Source organism: Lissotriton helveticus, chromosome 3_1 (assembly GCF_964261635.1).
Source record: "Lissotriton helveticus chromosome 3_1, aLisHel1.1, whole genome shotgun sequence".
Taxonomy (NCBI): Eukaryota; Metazoa; Chordata; class Amphibia; order Caudata; family Salamandridae; genus Lissotriton; species Lissotriton helveticus.
Genome location: NC_136061.1, coordinates 1,976,412,781 through 1,976,429,824, shown reverse-complemented (window position 1 = coordinate 1,976,429,824; position 17,044 = coordinate 1,976,412,781). Strand labels below are relative to the sequence as shown.

The following is a 17,044-nucleotide window of genomic DNA, read 5'->3' as shown; positions in this document are numbered from 1 at the left end:
CGTAGCCTGGTTGGACTTCCGCAATCAGCACCGACACTTCCCCTTCTGTTAGATATGGGCAGTCACTCCATTAGAGACCAGGCACGATATAGGATGGTAGCCTTGTGGAGACGCATCTGGTCCACCCCAGATCTCTTTCTGTTTGCTAATGAGATCCTGGATGTGAGATCGATAATAGGGTCAGGTAATTTACCTTGGTTTCGGGATGTGAAGTCCATCCTACAAAAAACGGGCCTGAATTTACAGTGGTCAGACCCGGGAAACCAGGTGTTCCCGTCAAAGAAAGAATTTAAACTATTATACTGGGCTACTGTAAAAGAAGAACATGTCCTGCTCTCACAGTCCACAAACTTGACTGGACTCTTCTTGCTTCATAAGGTTGACTTCTTTACCGAGACTTATTGGGATAATATTACCAAAAGTCTAGACAGAAAACTTTACCATCAGTTCAGAGTTGGCACGCTACCTGTAAGGGAGTTTACAAACAAGTGGAGTAGCCAATCAACTATGCATTGTCCCTGGTGTAGTGGGCAAAAGGAATCCATTGGCCATCTCCTCTTTGCCTGCCCAGCCTACTCCGCACCCCGTCGCAAGTGGCTAAAGCCCATTTGCAGGAGGATTAATCTACGGGAATGTGAGGAAGCTCTTGGAGTTTTAAGATTTAACACTGCAGAGTGGGTGTCCATAGGTATGGCTAAATTCTTAGGGTGGGCATGGACCATTAGAGCAAGGTACCCACTTGGTAATAAATGAAACTGTTAAAGGTTTTTATCTTACCACCTTGTAATCTTGAAGGAATTTTAAAATTAGATAGAATTTTTTGGAACGTCTTTTCGATACTATTTAATTCAGTTTTATTGTGTAATGAATTGTAGTCCTAATGAATTGTATATTTAATGATGAACTCTGTTTGTATTTTATTGTTGTCTTTTATGAAGAATTATTTGAAATAAAGACGTATGAAACTGAATATCTTGGCAAGAAAATGTGTTGTGTACCCCTGAGTAATATGTGTACCTTGGTTCGTCTGGTGTATCCTCCACCATGTGTCCGTCCACCCCAACCTATCTACCAGGGATTTCAAACACGAGGCCTGTGTCAGTGGTAGTCTACCTGTCGCTCGCCACCTATCCCGGTTCGTGTTGATTACGTCATTGCAATCCCCTCTGACTATTGTCAGTCAGTCTGGTATTTTAGTCCATAGCAATGTCAGGCTCTCCACCAAGTCCATGTGAGGGGCAAGGGTGCGTAAACGCTGCCTAGCATGAGTTGTTCACCTTACATTTTGTCCGCAATGACTATGTATCTGTCCCGGGGATCTATCCAGGGTCTATTGTGTATATATGGGATTCTGCAATGAACTAGGATGGCTACTCCCCGGTAGCCCCTAGTGAACCCAGAGTGAAAGACCTGGGTGTAACCAAAGCGGGAGAGGAATGGTGTTTTCATACACATAAGGTGGGTCGCCTCCAACAGTAGGACATCTGCTTGGTATTGTTTAGCCTGGTGGAAAATAGGGCCCCTTTTTATCTTATCCAAGATGCCTCTTAAGTTCCAGCTAACTATCCGGAGCCCACTTTCCTGGGCATTTGTCATACTTGTGGACATCGGGTCAGGCAGTGCATGTGTCCCAGAGTAGACCTGTGTGTGGCTTTTTCTGGGGGAGCATTCTTTAGGAACTTTGCCACCAGTCCCCCCCCCCCCTCCCTTATACCTCAAAATGGTTGAGGTATCTGTTGCGGTGTTAGTACGGTTCTGACCACAACTGGAGCCAGATACCTGCCCACTCCAATGGATCTCCATTAAACGCCCCATGTGTCTGTAGCAACACCTAGAGTCTGAGAATGTCCTCTAGTGGGATGCAGCCCTTCCAATCTTTCGCCATCAGCAGCCGTATATTCCGCAGATTGCCCCAATAGATCTATATTGTGTTACAGAGTTGTTGGTGCACTTTGAGCCCCAACTTTTCTTTGTGTTGAATCTGTGCGAGACTTGGAGCGTCAACATGATCTGGATATACGATTGAATTTCCCTGAGGTTTAGGCTGTTTGCTGGTGAGATCGCTGGAGGATGAATTTGAGGCGAGGTGCGACGCGCTACAGCGGGGAATGCGGCTTAACCTTTATCGTTTCATCTGTCCATGTAAAGACTTCTTCCAGAGATTCAAAGAAGAGCAAGCTCAATCGATACGTCACCCTCAGGCGGGCTGGAAATAACAGAGCGTAGGGGAGCTTTGGCCTTAGTGAAGGATTGAAAACTCTGTTGGACTAGTTTAGTATAATCCCAAAAGATCATTGTGCTTTGGGAGGTAAAGAATATTGAGTCTTTTAATCTGGCCTGTTTCAGGATAACATCCCTATTGTGGTAGTTTAGAATCCGGGCTTTGACGGGTCTCGGCCTGGCACCAGGAGGGGGTTTCTGAAGTAGTGCTTTGTGCACACGCTCTACGATGCAGCATTGAGACAGAGTATCCAGGGGGAGCCAGTCCATAAGCCTCGTAAGAAGGAATTTCTGCATGTCATCTCCCTCGCAGCCCTCGGGAGTCCCACAAAACATAGGTTTTTCCTTCAGGCCCGACCTTCCGCATCCTTGCCCTGTTTCACAAGGTCTCTTGTGATAGTCTCCAGGGTATGCACCTTTTTCTGCAGGTAGGTGACAGTGTATTCTACCCCCAACTGCTTTGCATCGGTCTCTGTGATTCTATCTATGGCATTGCACAGACCTTGACATATAAGCATAACATCGGAGCCGACCACACCTATTTTTGTGTCCAACATGTCTCTCGATTGTGTGATTGCGTCCATCGGTCCTGCATTGTCTGGTATGGCACTAGTGGATCCTACGGGAGTGGCACTGGGGCCCCAGTGCCTGTGTATCTGTCCATTGTGCTCTGCTTAGCACCTGCACCCGGCACATTATCTTTCATCCTAGGACAGTTCTGTTGAGGTCCAAGGGCTTAGTGACAAGTTGCTGCAGGCGTGTTGGGAGCCCGGGAGGTTAATCTGTTTCTTGTTCTGCAGTGGCGTCGCGTCTGTGTATCAACTGGAGTTTTTTGTTTGCCCCCCCCTTTATCTCGCTGGCACCGGTCTGGATATCCCCTCAGTGGATGGAGGCCAGGGGGGAGCCGCATGCCCGTAAGCCGCACAGGGATCTATTCCGACCTCTTCCACAGGTGGACGTGCCCCCACGCCCTCCTGGGGTGCCTCGATTGCCGAGTATGCATTGTCTCAGGAAGCCTAGGGCTTTGGCATATTCCATATGAGGCCAACAGGCCAGGTTTCTTCATCCCAGCCCGGGGGTCCGAAGCTACCATGGGGCGCTCTGCTGCTGCAGCAAATCCACCGGCATGGAGGCTCCCAATGTCTGGTGCAGTATGTCCCAAAGGCAACCAGAGGCAGCCGAGTGCCAGGCGCCAAGTGCGCACCGTCTTTTCCGGCTCCGCGGCACTAGGCACGAGTGCTGTGTGACCGGGGGCAGCTGGGCCTCCACTGTGCAGGACCGCAGCGTCATCGCCCCCTCTCGGCCCACAGCCCAGCCCAGACACACCTTGCTGGCAGGACCGAGCCGGGCAGGTGATAATATCTTCACCAGGCCGTCTCCTCCTCTGGCAAGTCTTGTTGTGCCGCTGCATGTCTCTGTGGCTCTCAAGCGCCGCAGCATGCTCTGGCTGCCAGAACCCGGTGTGGCCTGATCGCAAACCGTTAGGCATTTTGGCGAGGCTGCGTCTGCATCCCCCACTATGCCAGGCCTCTTCCAGAAGATCCCCTGCGCACCCATCAATGAATGGGCCCAGCAGCAGCAACGTTGCTTCACTCACCGGCCTCTGCGGGGGCACGCAGCTCCACCGATGATCTCCCGGAGCCCTTTACAGGCCCCCGATCTCCAAGCCGATCTCGTGTCTAGGCCACCGCACCTCGTCTGCCGACCTCTCTGCGTACAGCCCCAGTATGTTGTCGCTTGCCTACCTGTTTGTGCCAGTTGGGTCGGGATTTCTCTGTGGGTGCACAAATTCGTTTTGAAGGGCCAATTCAGCAGGATATGTGTCGGATATAGCATAGGGCTACGGGAACTAGTCTAAAGTGTGTCTGCCATGTTTGACCACTTGGCTATGCCCCCCATGAAAGACTTTTTAAGGGCTTACCAAAAAGGTACATTGGGCTTTGATCCCACCTATTTTACACCATAGGTTGACTTTATTTTCAGTCTTATTTGCTTGCTTCTTATTCAATAGTTTTTCTTGTGTTTTTCCCTTCCCTGGAGCATGCCCTCTTTACCGTCCTTTCAACTGTCTGACTTGTATCCTTCCACTGAAATTATTTTTTTCAAGTTAAGTGCTCCATTAGAGTGCATGTGATTTCCACGTCTCTTCTGTGTGTAATTCTTCCCACTGCTTTCTGTGTTGTTCTCTCCCTTGTGTGCCTAGTGTGTTGCTCTCTCCCTTATGTACTTCTCCTCCCCACCCAAAATACCCTATGTGGTGTGTACTTCTCCTCCCCTGGAGTCGGAGTTGCTCTCTTGCTCATATGCATCTCATATCCTACGTCAACACCATCAAAGACCTCCTAACTGACCTAGCCCTGACTCAAGCACCCTCTCTGCCAACCCACTCAAAAGGGGCCATCCTTGACTGGATCATTTCTAAGGATTCCGCAGTCAAGCTTATCTCCATAGACCCTTGTGACTGGTCTGACCATCCCTCCATCTCTTTCATTTTACCTGGGACCCGCAAGACAAAGTCGTCTTGTTAGAAAGGCGGTCCCGGGGGAGGCAGAAGATGTCTGACTGACCACCCCTAGGTCCACCCACCCGTCGAGAAGTAGCCAAGCGTTATCGAGAGGCCTCCTGGGTGAGGGTCCTCTCCTAGGATCGTACAGCAGGGTAACCACAACACTACAAATGGACACCACACAAGAGGTTAAGTTCTTAGGCTTTATCAAGAATAAAGGTTGCTGGGTCTCAGCGGTATATACAGGCAGATCGAGGGATCTATAGAGTCTCGTAAAAGGGACAGGGTAGCGGGACAGTCTCGGTATGGATACAGGAAGGGATACCCTGCGCACAGCTCTCAATCCTCGAGCCGGGGGTTCCGAGAGGTCGAGCCGCGGCAGCGCCAGCAGGACTCGACAGGTGGTCTTAACGGAGAGGGGGCCGCGGCAGCGCCAGCAGGCTCTCAAGATGGTTCAGCCGCGGCAGCGCCAGCAGGCTCTCAAGATAGTTCAGCCGCGGCAGCGCCAGCAGGCTCTCAAGATGGTTCAGCCGTGGCAGCGCCAGCAGGCTCTCAGGTGGTCCAGCCGCGGCAGCGCCAGCAGGCTCTTAAGATGGTACAGCAAAGGTGGGCCGCGGCAGCGCCAGCAGGCTCTCAGGGTCTCTTCAGGTTACAGGCAATGAGTTCTTCTGGTGTCGGCCGTGACAGCGTCAGCAGGGCTTCCAGTCCAGGATACAACTGACGTCCTACTCCGGGGCTGGCCCAGATATAGGACTGGAGTCCTTTGATGTCTGGACCCTCTCGCCTGGGGGTCAGAGGGGCCGGGATGATGGTGTCCAGACACCCAGCAGGGGGGTGGAGCCAGCGCCCAGGGAGGCCGGAGGGCGATCGATACTAGGCGTCCGGGGACGGCTGGAGGGCCATCGAAACTCCCTTTTCTCCGGGATCTGTCGAGTGGCCACTCGACCACCTGGGTGGATCTTGGTGCCTCGATGTCTGGGCTTCGCTGGGGCCTGGGCCGGGGCCGAGGCCACGTGGTCGTGACGTGGTGGGCCCAAGATGGAGTCGGGCGCGGCCTCGTGCTTAGGTCGTGAGGGGCCCACGATGGAGCCAGGTCAGTAGTGGGGGTCCGGGATGGTGGCCGGACCAGCAATGTTGGGGCGTGCAGTGTCGGGCAAAAGGGCTGCCCGATGCTGGGTGGAGGGCCGATGTCGTCCTGGGCCCGCCATGCGGGAGGGGTAGGACCACGCCATGAGGCCGGGTCCAACACGCGCCCCCCCAGCTGAAGGCAGGGGAGAGTCACCCATCTTCTTGGGGATTCTCCTCGCCGAGGCGGAAGAATCGGGACAGGCCGTCAGCATTGGCGTGGTCGTTGCCGGGGCGATGCTCCACAGTGAAGTCCATCCCTTGCAGGGAGATGGACCATCGCAACAGTTTCGGGTTTTCTCCCCGCATCTGCATCAACCACCGCAGGGGCCGGTGGCCGGTCTGGACCCGGAAGTGGGTGCCGAAGAGGTAGGGCCGGAGCTTCTTTAGTGCCCACACGACGGCGAAGGCTTCCCTCTCGATGGTGCTCCAGCGCTGTTCTCTGGCCAGCAGCCGCCGGCTGATGAAGGCAACGGGAAGGTCGATTCCCTCAGGGTTCACTTGGGAGAGGACCGCCCCAATGCCGTGCTCCGAGGCGTCGGTTTGGACCACAAACTCTCAGCTGTAGTCGGGGGCTTGGAGCACAGGGGCGGTGCACATGGCAGTCTTTAGAGCCTCGAAGGCTGCTTGGCACTCTGGGGTCCAGCGCACCTTCTGGGGTAGCCTCTTGGAGGTCAGTTCTGTGAGGGGCCCCACAATGCTTCCATAGTCTTTTATGAAGCGCCGATAGTATCCTGTGAGCCCCAGGAAGGCTCGGACGGCTGTTTGGGTGATCGGGGGCTCCCAGGCCCGGATGGCGTCAATCTTTGGCTGGAGGGGAGCCACCAGGCCGCTCCCCACTTGGTGTCCCAGATACGTCACGGACCCTTGGCTGATCTGGCATTTGCTGGCCTTTATTGTTAGTCCGGCCCGTCGGAGGGCCGACAGGACCTCCCGGAGGTGGGTCAGGTGCTCACCCCATTGGCGGCTGTACACCGCAATGTCGTCTAGATAGGCGGCACTGAATTCTTCTAGTTCGGCCAGTACCCGGTTCACGAGTCTCTGGAAGGTGGCCGGGGCGTTTTTCATGCCGAAGGGCATCACTTTGAAGTGGTAGTGGCCATCAGGGGTCGAGAAGGCCGATCGCTCTTGTGCTCCAGGGGTGAGGCCGATCTGCCAATACCCAGCCGTGAGGTCGAAGATGCTGAGATATTTGGCGGCCCCCAGGCGATCGATCAGTTCATCCGCCCGGGGAATGGGATGGGCGTCGGTCCGGGTGACTGCATTCAGCCCCCGGTAGTCAACACAGAACCGGAGCTCCGGGGGTGTGCCAGGGATGGTGGCTTTAGGGACCAGGACAACAGGACTGGCCCAGGGACTGTCGGAGGGTTCGACTACCCCCAGAGCTAGCATCTTGGCCACTTCGGATTGAATGCAGGCCCGAACGCGGTCGGGCACTCGGAAAGCTCGGTGTCTTACAGGCGGGTTGTCTCCGGTGTCCACATCGTGGACACACCACCGGGTGACTCCAGGGGTGAGGGAAAATAGGTCTGCAAATTGCCCCAGCAGCTTTCGGCAGTCTTGGTGCTGTTCTGGGGTCAGGGTAGAGGAGAGCGTGACCCCTTCGATGGAGCCGTCTTTCTCGGTGATGCTCATGAGATCTGGTACGGGTTCGGAGTCGTCTTCAGCTCTGTCATCGGTCGCTAGCAGTAGACCTAGTTCAGTGCGGGCGAAGTGCGGCTTGAGCCGGTTAGCGTGCAGAACCCGGAGGGGGTTCCGGGGGGATTCCAGGTCCACCAGGTAAGTGACGGGGCTCTGAAGGGCCCCGTCCATTTGTCCTGGAGGGCACAAGGTTCAACCGGGGACATGACCCAGACTTTCTGGCCCGGCTCGAATTCGATGGATGAGGCGTTCTGGTCATACCAGCGTTTCATCTCCTCCTGACTGGCCTCGAGGTTGGCCTCGGCAAGTTCCCGGAACTTCCGAGTCTGGTTGCGGAGTGTCCGGAGGTACTGGTAGACATCTGGTGGGGCACCTCGGACAGCCGTCTCCCAGCCTTCTTTGACCAGGCTGAGGGGGCCTCGGACCGGGTGCCCATACAATAGTTCGAAGGGGCTGAACCCCAGGGACTTCTGGGGTACCTCTCGATACGCAAACAGGAGGCAGGGCAGCAGGATGTCCCATCTGCGTCGTAGTGGCTCGTCTAAGCCCTTGATCATCCCCTTCAGTGTTCGGTTAAACCGTTCTACAAGTCCATTTCCTTGGGGGTGATACGGGGTGGTGAACTTATATGTGACCCCGCACTGTTGCCACAGGGATCGCATATGCTTGGAGATAAAGTTTGTACCCCGATCACTCACGACTTCTGGGGGGAAGCCGACTCTGGAGAAGATCCCCATCGGGGCTCGGCCTACTACTGGGGCCGTGATGGTTCAGAGCGGGATGGCCTCAGGATAGCGGGTGGCATGGTCCACCAGAACGAGAATGAAGCGGTGCCCCTGAGAGGTGCGGGGGTCCAAGGGTCCCACAATGTCGATCCCCACTCTCTCGAAGGGGGTGGTGACCACAGGAAAGGGCTGGAGTGGGGCCTTGACTTTTCCCCCGCTCTTCCCGCTGGCTTGACACGTCGGACAGGATCGGCAGTGGTTGTGCACATCGTTGCGCATCTTCGGCCAGTAGAAATGGGTCACCAGGCGGCTGTAAGTTTTATCCTGCCCTAGGTGCCCGGCGAGGGGCACGTCGTGTGCCAAGTTCAAGAGGAAGTCTCTGAAACGGAGGGGAACGACCAGTACTCGGCTGGCCCCTAGTTCGGCAACACGTCTCAACCGGTGATTCCCAAACGCTGGACCAGAGATACTAAGAACCTCGTCCTAATGAAACTAGAGGCCCGCTGCAAATCTGACCTCCCCCCCTCGCACATAACCACGGTCAGCGACCTCAATGAGCATTACTCGTCATCCATTTCAAACATTCTGGACGACCTTGCCCCTCTTACATTAAAAAGAACACAAATCAAAGATAGAAACCCTTGGTTAACTGGCTCCCTCAATATGGAGAGGAGATCCCTACGGCAATTTGAAAGAATCTGGAGACAACACCCCTCTGCAACGCATCTAAAACTTCTCTGCCAGGCGAGAAATGCCTACAATAAGCACATGCTTAATTGCAAAAAAGAATATTTCAGATCAGAACTGGGGAACGCCAAGAATAGACCCCAAAAGCTCTTTGAACTGGTCAAACTACAATCTAATAAACTGGCTAAAACACCGAAAGAATCCCCCAAATCTCTAATATCGTCAGATGAATTCTCCTTCGCTAATAAAATCTCGCCATTAGGAATTAAACTCAGTACCACCACCTACTCCCAAACCCTTGCTGTTCTGCCCCATTCTTCCGCACCAACCATCCTGGCCTCTCCTAAAAACCAAGCCAGCTGGACTGACTTCGAATCTATAACAAAGACTCCATCTTAAAAATCCTCTCTACCTTAAAACCAAATAACCACCTCAATGCCCGCTACCTTCCAACTGCCTCGCTGCTGCCTCCCAATCCATCGTTCCTTGCTGGACTACAATTATCAACGCCTCTCTCCAGCAGGGTTTGATCCCAGACCCTTTGAAAGCCGGCCAAGTCCTCCCTATTTTGAAAAAACCTTCACTGGACGCAGCCTCTCCTGACAATATCAGACCTATCTCCAATATCCCGCTATTAGCCAAAGTTTTGGAGAAGTGTGTACAACAGCAACTAAGTCAGCACATCAACAACTTCCACCTACTTGATGACTTTCAGTCTGGATTCAGACCAGGGCACAACACTGAAACTGCTATGCTCCACATAGTGGACAATGCCCTCCAAGCCCTAGACCAAAGCAAAACCTGCCTTCTAATCCTCCTTGATCAATCCTCCGCCTTCGATACGGTCAACCGTGAAAAACTACTTGAACGCCTCAAATTCAGGATGGGTCTGGATGGCGTGGTAATGGAATGGTTCAGGTCCTTCCTCCACAACCGCTCTCAGAGATTCCTCATCAACGGCAACCTATCAGTTCCCACCCCGGTCACGGTCGGAGTCCCCCAAGGTTCCACCCTGTCCCCCACTGTGAGAAAGTGGCTCTATATGTACTGGACCAAAGTAAGGTACATTGTGTATAGAGTCCACAATCCCCAGAGGTATAACAGAGGTTAAAGTCAGGTCTGACCTTACTCTCTAAAGTGGTAGCTTGGTCGAGCAGTAAGGCAGTACCAGAGGACAGTGTAAAGCATTTGTTGTACACACTCAGTCAGCAAAAGGTTTCACACACTCAAGAACTGAACTCTAGGCCAATTATTTTTATATCCAAAGATATAGTTGTTTTATTTTTAGAACCAACAGGTATCAAATATACTTTTTCTTAATAAGAGTACTCTCATGTAATTACTTTGCAATAAACTTTGGAAACACAATTGGTACAATGGTTGCAGTAGGCAACACAATTCTAAACACAATTTAACATTGAGCTCAATGGGTATTTCTACATAAATGCAACTAGTTACTTTATAGATTACTTTTGTAACTTTTAGACTGGATCCTAGATTCAGTCCTGGGGTCTAAGCTGAAAACAGTTTAGTAAAAACGTTTTAGTTATTGCAATGATTTTTAAAGAATATAAAGGTATTTTAAAAGTTGACAGAAACTTTTCAGTGAAAAACCAGCAATGTTATCCAATGGAAGGAAATTCAAAGCACAGGTAAAGTAGGTTCTCGTTATTTTTGTAATCCAGTACTGGACTCCTAGGTTCAGCACTGGGGTCTCTACCTAAGACAGGTAAGTATTAACGTTTTAGTAGTTGGTACGAATTTTAAGGAATATTTGTAATTTTCAAAAGTAGACAAGAAATTTCACAGAAAAACAGTCAATGGTTTCCTATGGATGAAATTTAGATTACTAGTAACCACGGTTGTGATTACTTTTGCGGTTCAGTACTGGGCTACTAGATACAGCACCGGCTTCTCTCCTGATTACAGGTGAGTACTTCGGATTTCGATATTCGGCTGATTTTAGATGATTATTTTAACATTTCAAAACTTCACACTTAAAAGAAATTTCACAGAAAAACATGTCATGGTTTCCTATGGCAGAAATTTAGATAACTAGCAAACACGGTTGTGATTACTTTTGTGGTTCAGTACTGGGCTACAAGGTACAGTATTGGCTACTCTCCTGATCACAAGTGAGTAATTCGAAATTTGTTATTCGGCTGATTTTAGATGCATATTTTAAAGTTTCAAAACTTCACACTTTTCGAGTCAAACCAGTCAGTGTTATGCTATGGCAGGAAAGTGAGTCATCAGTTTTCAGGTGAGTACTCGACTGGGCTTCTGGGCATAGACTCAGGGGTCCCTCAGGGTCAGGTAGGTACAGTTAGTACACCCTCAGCGGCACGGGGGCGGCCGGGTGCAGAGGTAGTTAGGCCCAATGTTATCCAATGAGAGGCAGAGGGCCTTCGGTTGGTGGCTGCTGGCTAGCAGGCCACGCGGCTGTGGGAGCTGGGCTCCTGGTCACTTGCTCAGGGCAAATGGGAAAGTAGGTTAGGGTACAGGTTGCACTGTCAGGGGCACTCGGGCGGCTGGGTGCAGGGTGCTTTTGAGCGGTCGGGCGCTCAATGTTATTCAATGGAGATCTTGAAAAGGGAACAAAGGCTGCAGGCTCGGGGACGGAGGATCTTCTGGAGCGACCAACACTTCGAGGGGAAAGTTGGGATCTTGGAGGATAGGCAGGCACCCAGGAGTTTGGCACAGGGGGCCGTGGGACGCCAGGTGCAGGGGTGTCTTTTGAGGTCGGGAAATCTTACCCCCCTGTTGGTTGCTGTCGGAGGGGTCCTTTGTCCTGAGGCTGCAGGTGTCGTCTGGGTCATTGAGGAGGGTTCTTGGACACTGGATTCCAGGTCAGAATTGCCGGGGGGGGGACGTCCTCAGGGTCTTGATTCACTCCAGCACAGGCCAGGCTTGATGGGTGCAGAGTGTGCAGGGTTCGCGATTCTGGGCTGATGCCAGGGCTTGTTGCTTGCTTTGAGTAGTACCACTGCTCGTGGAAGACCCAGGTAGTCAGAGTCACAAGGCAGTCAGATCCTCCGGGGTTTTTGAGGTTGCTGACCACTGGAGATGCCGGGGTTTAACAGGAGCAGGTTCGAGGTTTGACAGGCCGGTAGGGCTGGGGCCAAATCAGTTGGTGTCCTCCTCTTTTTAGCAGCTGCACGGCAGGTCTTCATGTTCCTTGATCTTCTTTCTTGTTTTGTAATCTGGATCTGAGGAAGAAAGGTTCTGGGAGCCCCTAAATGCTGAATTTATGGGCGTTACAGGTAGGGCAAGGGCAGGGACCAATAGGTCTCTGTCCTGGGGTGGGTACGCCCCCTAGCCTGCTCCTCTCCTGTGGGAGGAGGGCAGGAGCCTAGCTGTGATTGTGTAGGGCTCCCCATCTTCAAGATGGCCGGAGCCCGGGGTCGTGCTTCACCTCGCCTCCTCCAGCTGAGGGGTGGAGTTGGCGCAGGCTGGCACACCCCATTTCCTGACTTAGTTTTTCACACCAGTTTGCCCGCCAGAGTGGGGGTCAGGACTGGTGGGGGCCAGTTGCTGGGTACAGCAAATGATCTGGAGAAGCTCACAGAGGCGTCAGGCCTTTGAAGCTTCCCCCTGCCCATCCTTGGGGAGGAGACCTAGCATCTCGTCCAGGATGTGCATTGTTGCAGGCCCAGGAGAGCGGGGGCCTCTCCACCCAGGGGTCCAGCAACATATCTGCTGCGTGGCAGCCTCTCAGTCCAGACGTGGATTGTGGTTCGGTTTCAGGGGGCATCTCTAATATGCCCTCTGTGGTGCATTTTTCATTAAATCGCACACTGGCATGCGGGTGGATTTAATGTGCCGAGAAGTTTGATACCAAACTTGTCAGTCTTCAGTGTAGCCATTATGGTGTTGTGGAGTTCGACCTCCGTCGCACCATATACTCTTAATGACATCACTGCACTTACAGGGCCCAGGAATGGCCCTGGGTCCTGTAGGGGCACAGGGCTCATGTACCTGTGCCCACACCATTGGCATAGGGCACCCAGCTAAAGGGTTGAGTGAAGTATGCCAGGGCAGTGGGTTTGTGGGCATGGCACACAGGGATGTGTGCCATGTCGACTCTTTGTTTAATTCTGTACTTAGGCACTCAGCCTGCAAAGGCAGTGTGTGGGTGCCAGGGTACAGGGCCCCTGGGGGTGGCACAATAAGTGCTGCAGCCCTTAGGGGTCTTCTCTGGTCACCATGCCCTGGGTACCTAGGTTACCATTTATTAGGGGCTGGCAGGTGGCCAGAGATGCCAAATGGGTTTTAGTTTTAACACAGTTTTAGGGAAGGAACACAGGCCCTGGGTACCTTATTGGCAGGGACCCAGGGCACACCAAGGGAAAAGTGCATCAGGTATCAGGCAGAAAGTAGGGGGTACTGCAACAGAAACTCACTTTCTTACCACCACCCTCTTTAATCTTTACCTAGAGCCACTCACCAAAGTTCTCCGTACCGCCAACATCTCCTACCATATGTATGCGGACGATACCCAAATATACAACAATATCTATTCGCTCAAGGAGATCCTCTCCCTGAATGAGACCCTGAAACTGACTGTCCAATGGCTATCCAATAACCAACTCAATCTTAATGCAAAGAAAACTGAATTTCTCCTAATCTCCCCTTCGAAAGCCAACCCGGAGATTCAAAGGTGGATCAAGGCCATCACAGCCCTGAACTGCCCACCGACCATTGTGGACTCTACCAAATCCCTGGGCATAATCCTCGACTGTAACCTGAACATGCAAGACCACATTAACTCGATGGCTAAAGCAGCCAGATTCCAATTGAGCTACCTTTGGAAGCTGAAACCTTTAATCAATGCTCCTGACTTAAAAATCACAGTTCAAGCACTAGTCATCTCTAGACTGGAATATGGCTGTTCCACCCTCACAGGTCTACCCAAGATCTCCTTAGCGCCTCTAAAAGTCTGCCTCAACGCAACCGCCAGACTACTTACAGGCACCAGGAAGTTCAACCACATCTCGCCGCACATGAAAGCGTTGAACTGGCTCCCTCTAGAGGCCAGAATTCAGCTGAAACTTGCATGCATTATACACAAAGCTCTATACACAAACTCCCCTGCTTGTCTGGCACAGAAATTTGTGATATCCGGAGGAAGCAGGAACTCCCGGTTCGCTACAAACATCCTACTACAACCCGCCTCCTTCCAGAAAAAAAGAACCTACAACAGTAAGTTCCCCAGAGCAGCACCAAGAATTTGGAACTCTCTCCCACCTGCCATCAGAAGAACCCCTTCTCTAGCACGTTTCAAAAAGGAGGCCAAAACCTTGGGTAAATTCCTTGTGTAAGGCCTGCCCTCAACCACCACATTGTGCCTGACTAATCTAAGGCTACTGCTTTCCCAGGTCACCAACTCTTCACTCCGAGATCATATGGCTCCTTTGTTGTTACAGACTCTGACGGTGATTGTAGCCTTACATGTTGATCTTGTATATTTCTGCACTTTAAACCTTTTGTTTTTTCATCACTGTATACCATGTAAAGCGCTCTGATACCTTCACAGGTCAAGTTCGCACTCTATAAAAACACAAAATAAATAAAGAAACAAATAAAAATTTCCACAACGTCGAACACAGTGCTCCAAGTTGCTTTCTCCCTCGTGTACATGTGTGTGTGCTTTCCAGCCTACCTCCCCTGGGTTTCCCTCATGTGATTTCTGCTTGCAATCCCTGCCCTGCACCCCTCTGTGCTCCATGTTGATCTTTTCCTTATGTGTTTACCCTCTGCAAAACACCCTTCGACTTCCAATATTCTGTGTTGCCTTCTTCTGTCCAAATTAAAACCACACACTCTGTGTTGCTCTCTCACTTGTGTGCTCCCCAACCCCTACCTCCCCCGCCCCACATTACGTTGACCAATCCTGTACAGTATTGGCAACATATGCTTTTTGGCGAAGCCATTAGGTCTTAAAAGTTAGACCTATTGGCTTTGATAATGCTTGTTGTTTAAAGAGGACTATTTTGATGGCTAGGAATCATGGATGCCAGGCTGCCACAAGAGTGGTAGGGGCCGCTTTTCTCACTTTGTCCCGGCTGGACTTCTAGAGAGCTTCGTAAATGAAGGTAAAGCCCTTGTAACAGATGTTGGAAATCAAAACCATTGGAAACATCTAAATGGGTTGATTTGAATAAATCCATAAGCAGTGACGGACATGGGTCTACAGCGTCGGTCCAATAGAGTTGGATTTGTTTCTAATTTTCAGGATATCTACAGACTGTGTTGATTAGTTTCATTTAGATGAATTGTATGTTAATGTAATGTATGTGGCTATCCTGAAAATCCACCATGGATCTGCTACGCATAGGCCAACGTTGGACATCCCTGGAATAGACTTCTTAAGGTGGAGAAGGATTCTTCTCGAAGGAGCGGGCACCACCCTGGAATCCAAATTCAGCCTTTGGACTTGTGTTCTTTTTTGAGTACTACACTATTGATTAACACCTATAATTCCTGTTTAATTTTTTATTTTTATTGTGTAGCTATGTACATCTTTTTGCAAGAACAAATGAAGAAAGGATACACCTCTTCTTTATTGTTTAGTTCTCCGAACACATGGTGCAGTGTAACATTTTAGGTTTTCCACATTTGTTTCATCCTAAGTATATGTCTTTCAGCTCTATGAAAATAAGAAGAACACCAAGTCCAGGAACAGAAAGGTTGCTATTTACAGTTTTGCTGGAAACCATAGGAATCGGTGTAGTACGTTCAGGGTGAAGAGAACTCAGACCGTCTACTGGCAAGAAGGCCTGCTCGTGACCTTTGATGGCGGCTACCTCAGGTAATTCACCAGAGCTGTTTGGAGGAGCTCTACCTCAGTTAATGTGTCTATGGCAGGTTAGGTACCACAGGTAATCTGCTAGTGGTCTTTAAACGTGAGTCCTGCAAATCAATCTGTGTGTTATGTTTGGTTCCGGTAGTGTATACATTTGGATGAAGCAGCGATCTTAAGCAATCACATGTTGAGTTTTGGAGTTTTGTGCTAGTGGTCACGTATAAACTGGAGGTTGGGTATTCCAGCTAGTCCATGGTGATCTTTCAATGCAATTATGTCCGGTAATTTCTAGGTAACTGTAGAGAGCAGTAGGCACAGGTAACATGTAGGTGACTTTAAAGTGCAGGCATCTCAGAACATTTTTCTGAGTTTTGCAGGGCAGTTGTCTCAGATACTGTTGACTTTACTTTTTTTTTTTGATTTCAAAAAGATTTTATTAGAAATACATTTTTACAACACAGTACAGAGTAAGCAGGACGAAGGCAATACTGGTCTTGTTGTCGTTACAAGCATAAATATTGACACATTCTGGCTTGCTGAGACGCTTGAGTGATGGTTATACATAATCAACTTGAGTTCTTGGCGTTACCTAAAGGTTCATAAGCGTTGCCTCCGTCGGACAGAAGAGATAGTGTATATAGGTAAGTAGGAGAAAAGACGAGAGTAAGAAAGAGAAAACAGACGTAAGTGTGGCGGGTTGTAGGTTGCTTGACTACAGAGTTTGCTGTCGGGTGGCCTCAGGTGTGGGGGGGGAGAGGCCGTTGAGGGTGTCTAGCGGCACCGCACCATACTGTTGACTTTACAACATGTAATCTATAGATTAATTCAAAGGCCAGTTACTTAGGGCCGGACCGGCCATAGCGGGCACAGGGCAATCCCCCGGTGCGCCGCACGGGTTTGGGACGGTCTTGGGCCCCTGGGGGCCATTTTTGTTACAGGGCCGTTTTTGCAGCATAGCTGCTAAATCGACCCTGTACCAAAATAAGCCGCAAACCGGCCCGGCAAAGAGCTCGGCGGCACCTCCAACCTCCCCAAGTGGTAAAGGGGGGCCGGCCGAGCACTTTGCCAAGGCCGGTTGTGGTTCCCAGTCCGGCCCTGTTCATGATTGTGTTACACTACAAACAGTATCAGAGAATATTTAGCTTTACACCGATTTATCAGCGAATTTATCAGTTGTAACGTATAGATGACTTAACAACTGTTACAACAGATTTGCAGCAGACGTCTCAACAGTACAGTTACCACAAATAACCTGCACTTTAATGTACAGGTACCTTTCCTTAGTTTGTAGACTGCGTTATCGGACTTCTTTCTCATTTTGATTTGTTGGCGGTT

General features: G+C 50.9%; 1 protein-coding gene across 2 annotated transcripts in view; it reads left to right on the top strand.

Moving 5' to 3' along the window:
• LRRK1 (leucine rich repeat kinase 1) overlaps positions 1-17,044 on the top strand; it is a 917,814-nt gene that overhangs the window by 681,980 nt on the left and 218,790 nt on the right. For both annotated transcript variants that reach the window (XM_078683102.1, XM_078683103.1), the window contains exon 22: positions 15,552-15,715. In XM_078683102.1, coding sequence (XP_078539228.1) covers positions 15,552-15,715 — 164 coding nt within the window. The remainder of the gene's footprint in view (positions 1-15,551; positions 15,716-17,044) is intronic.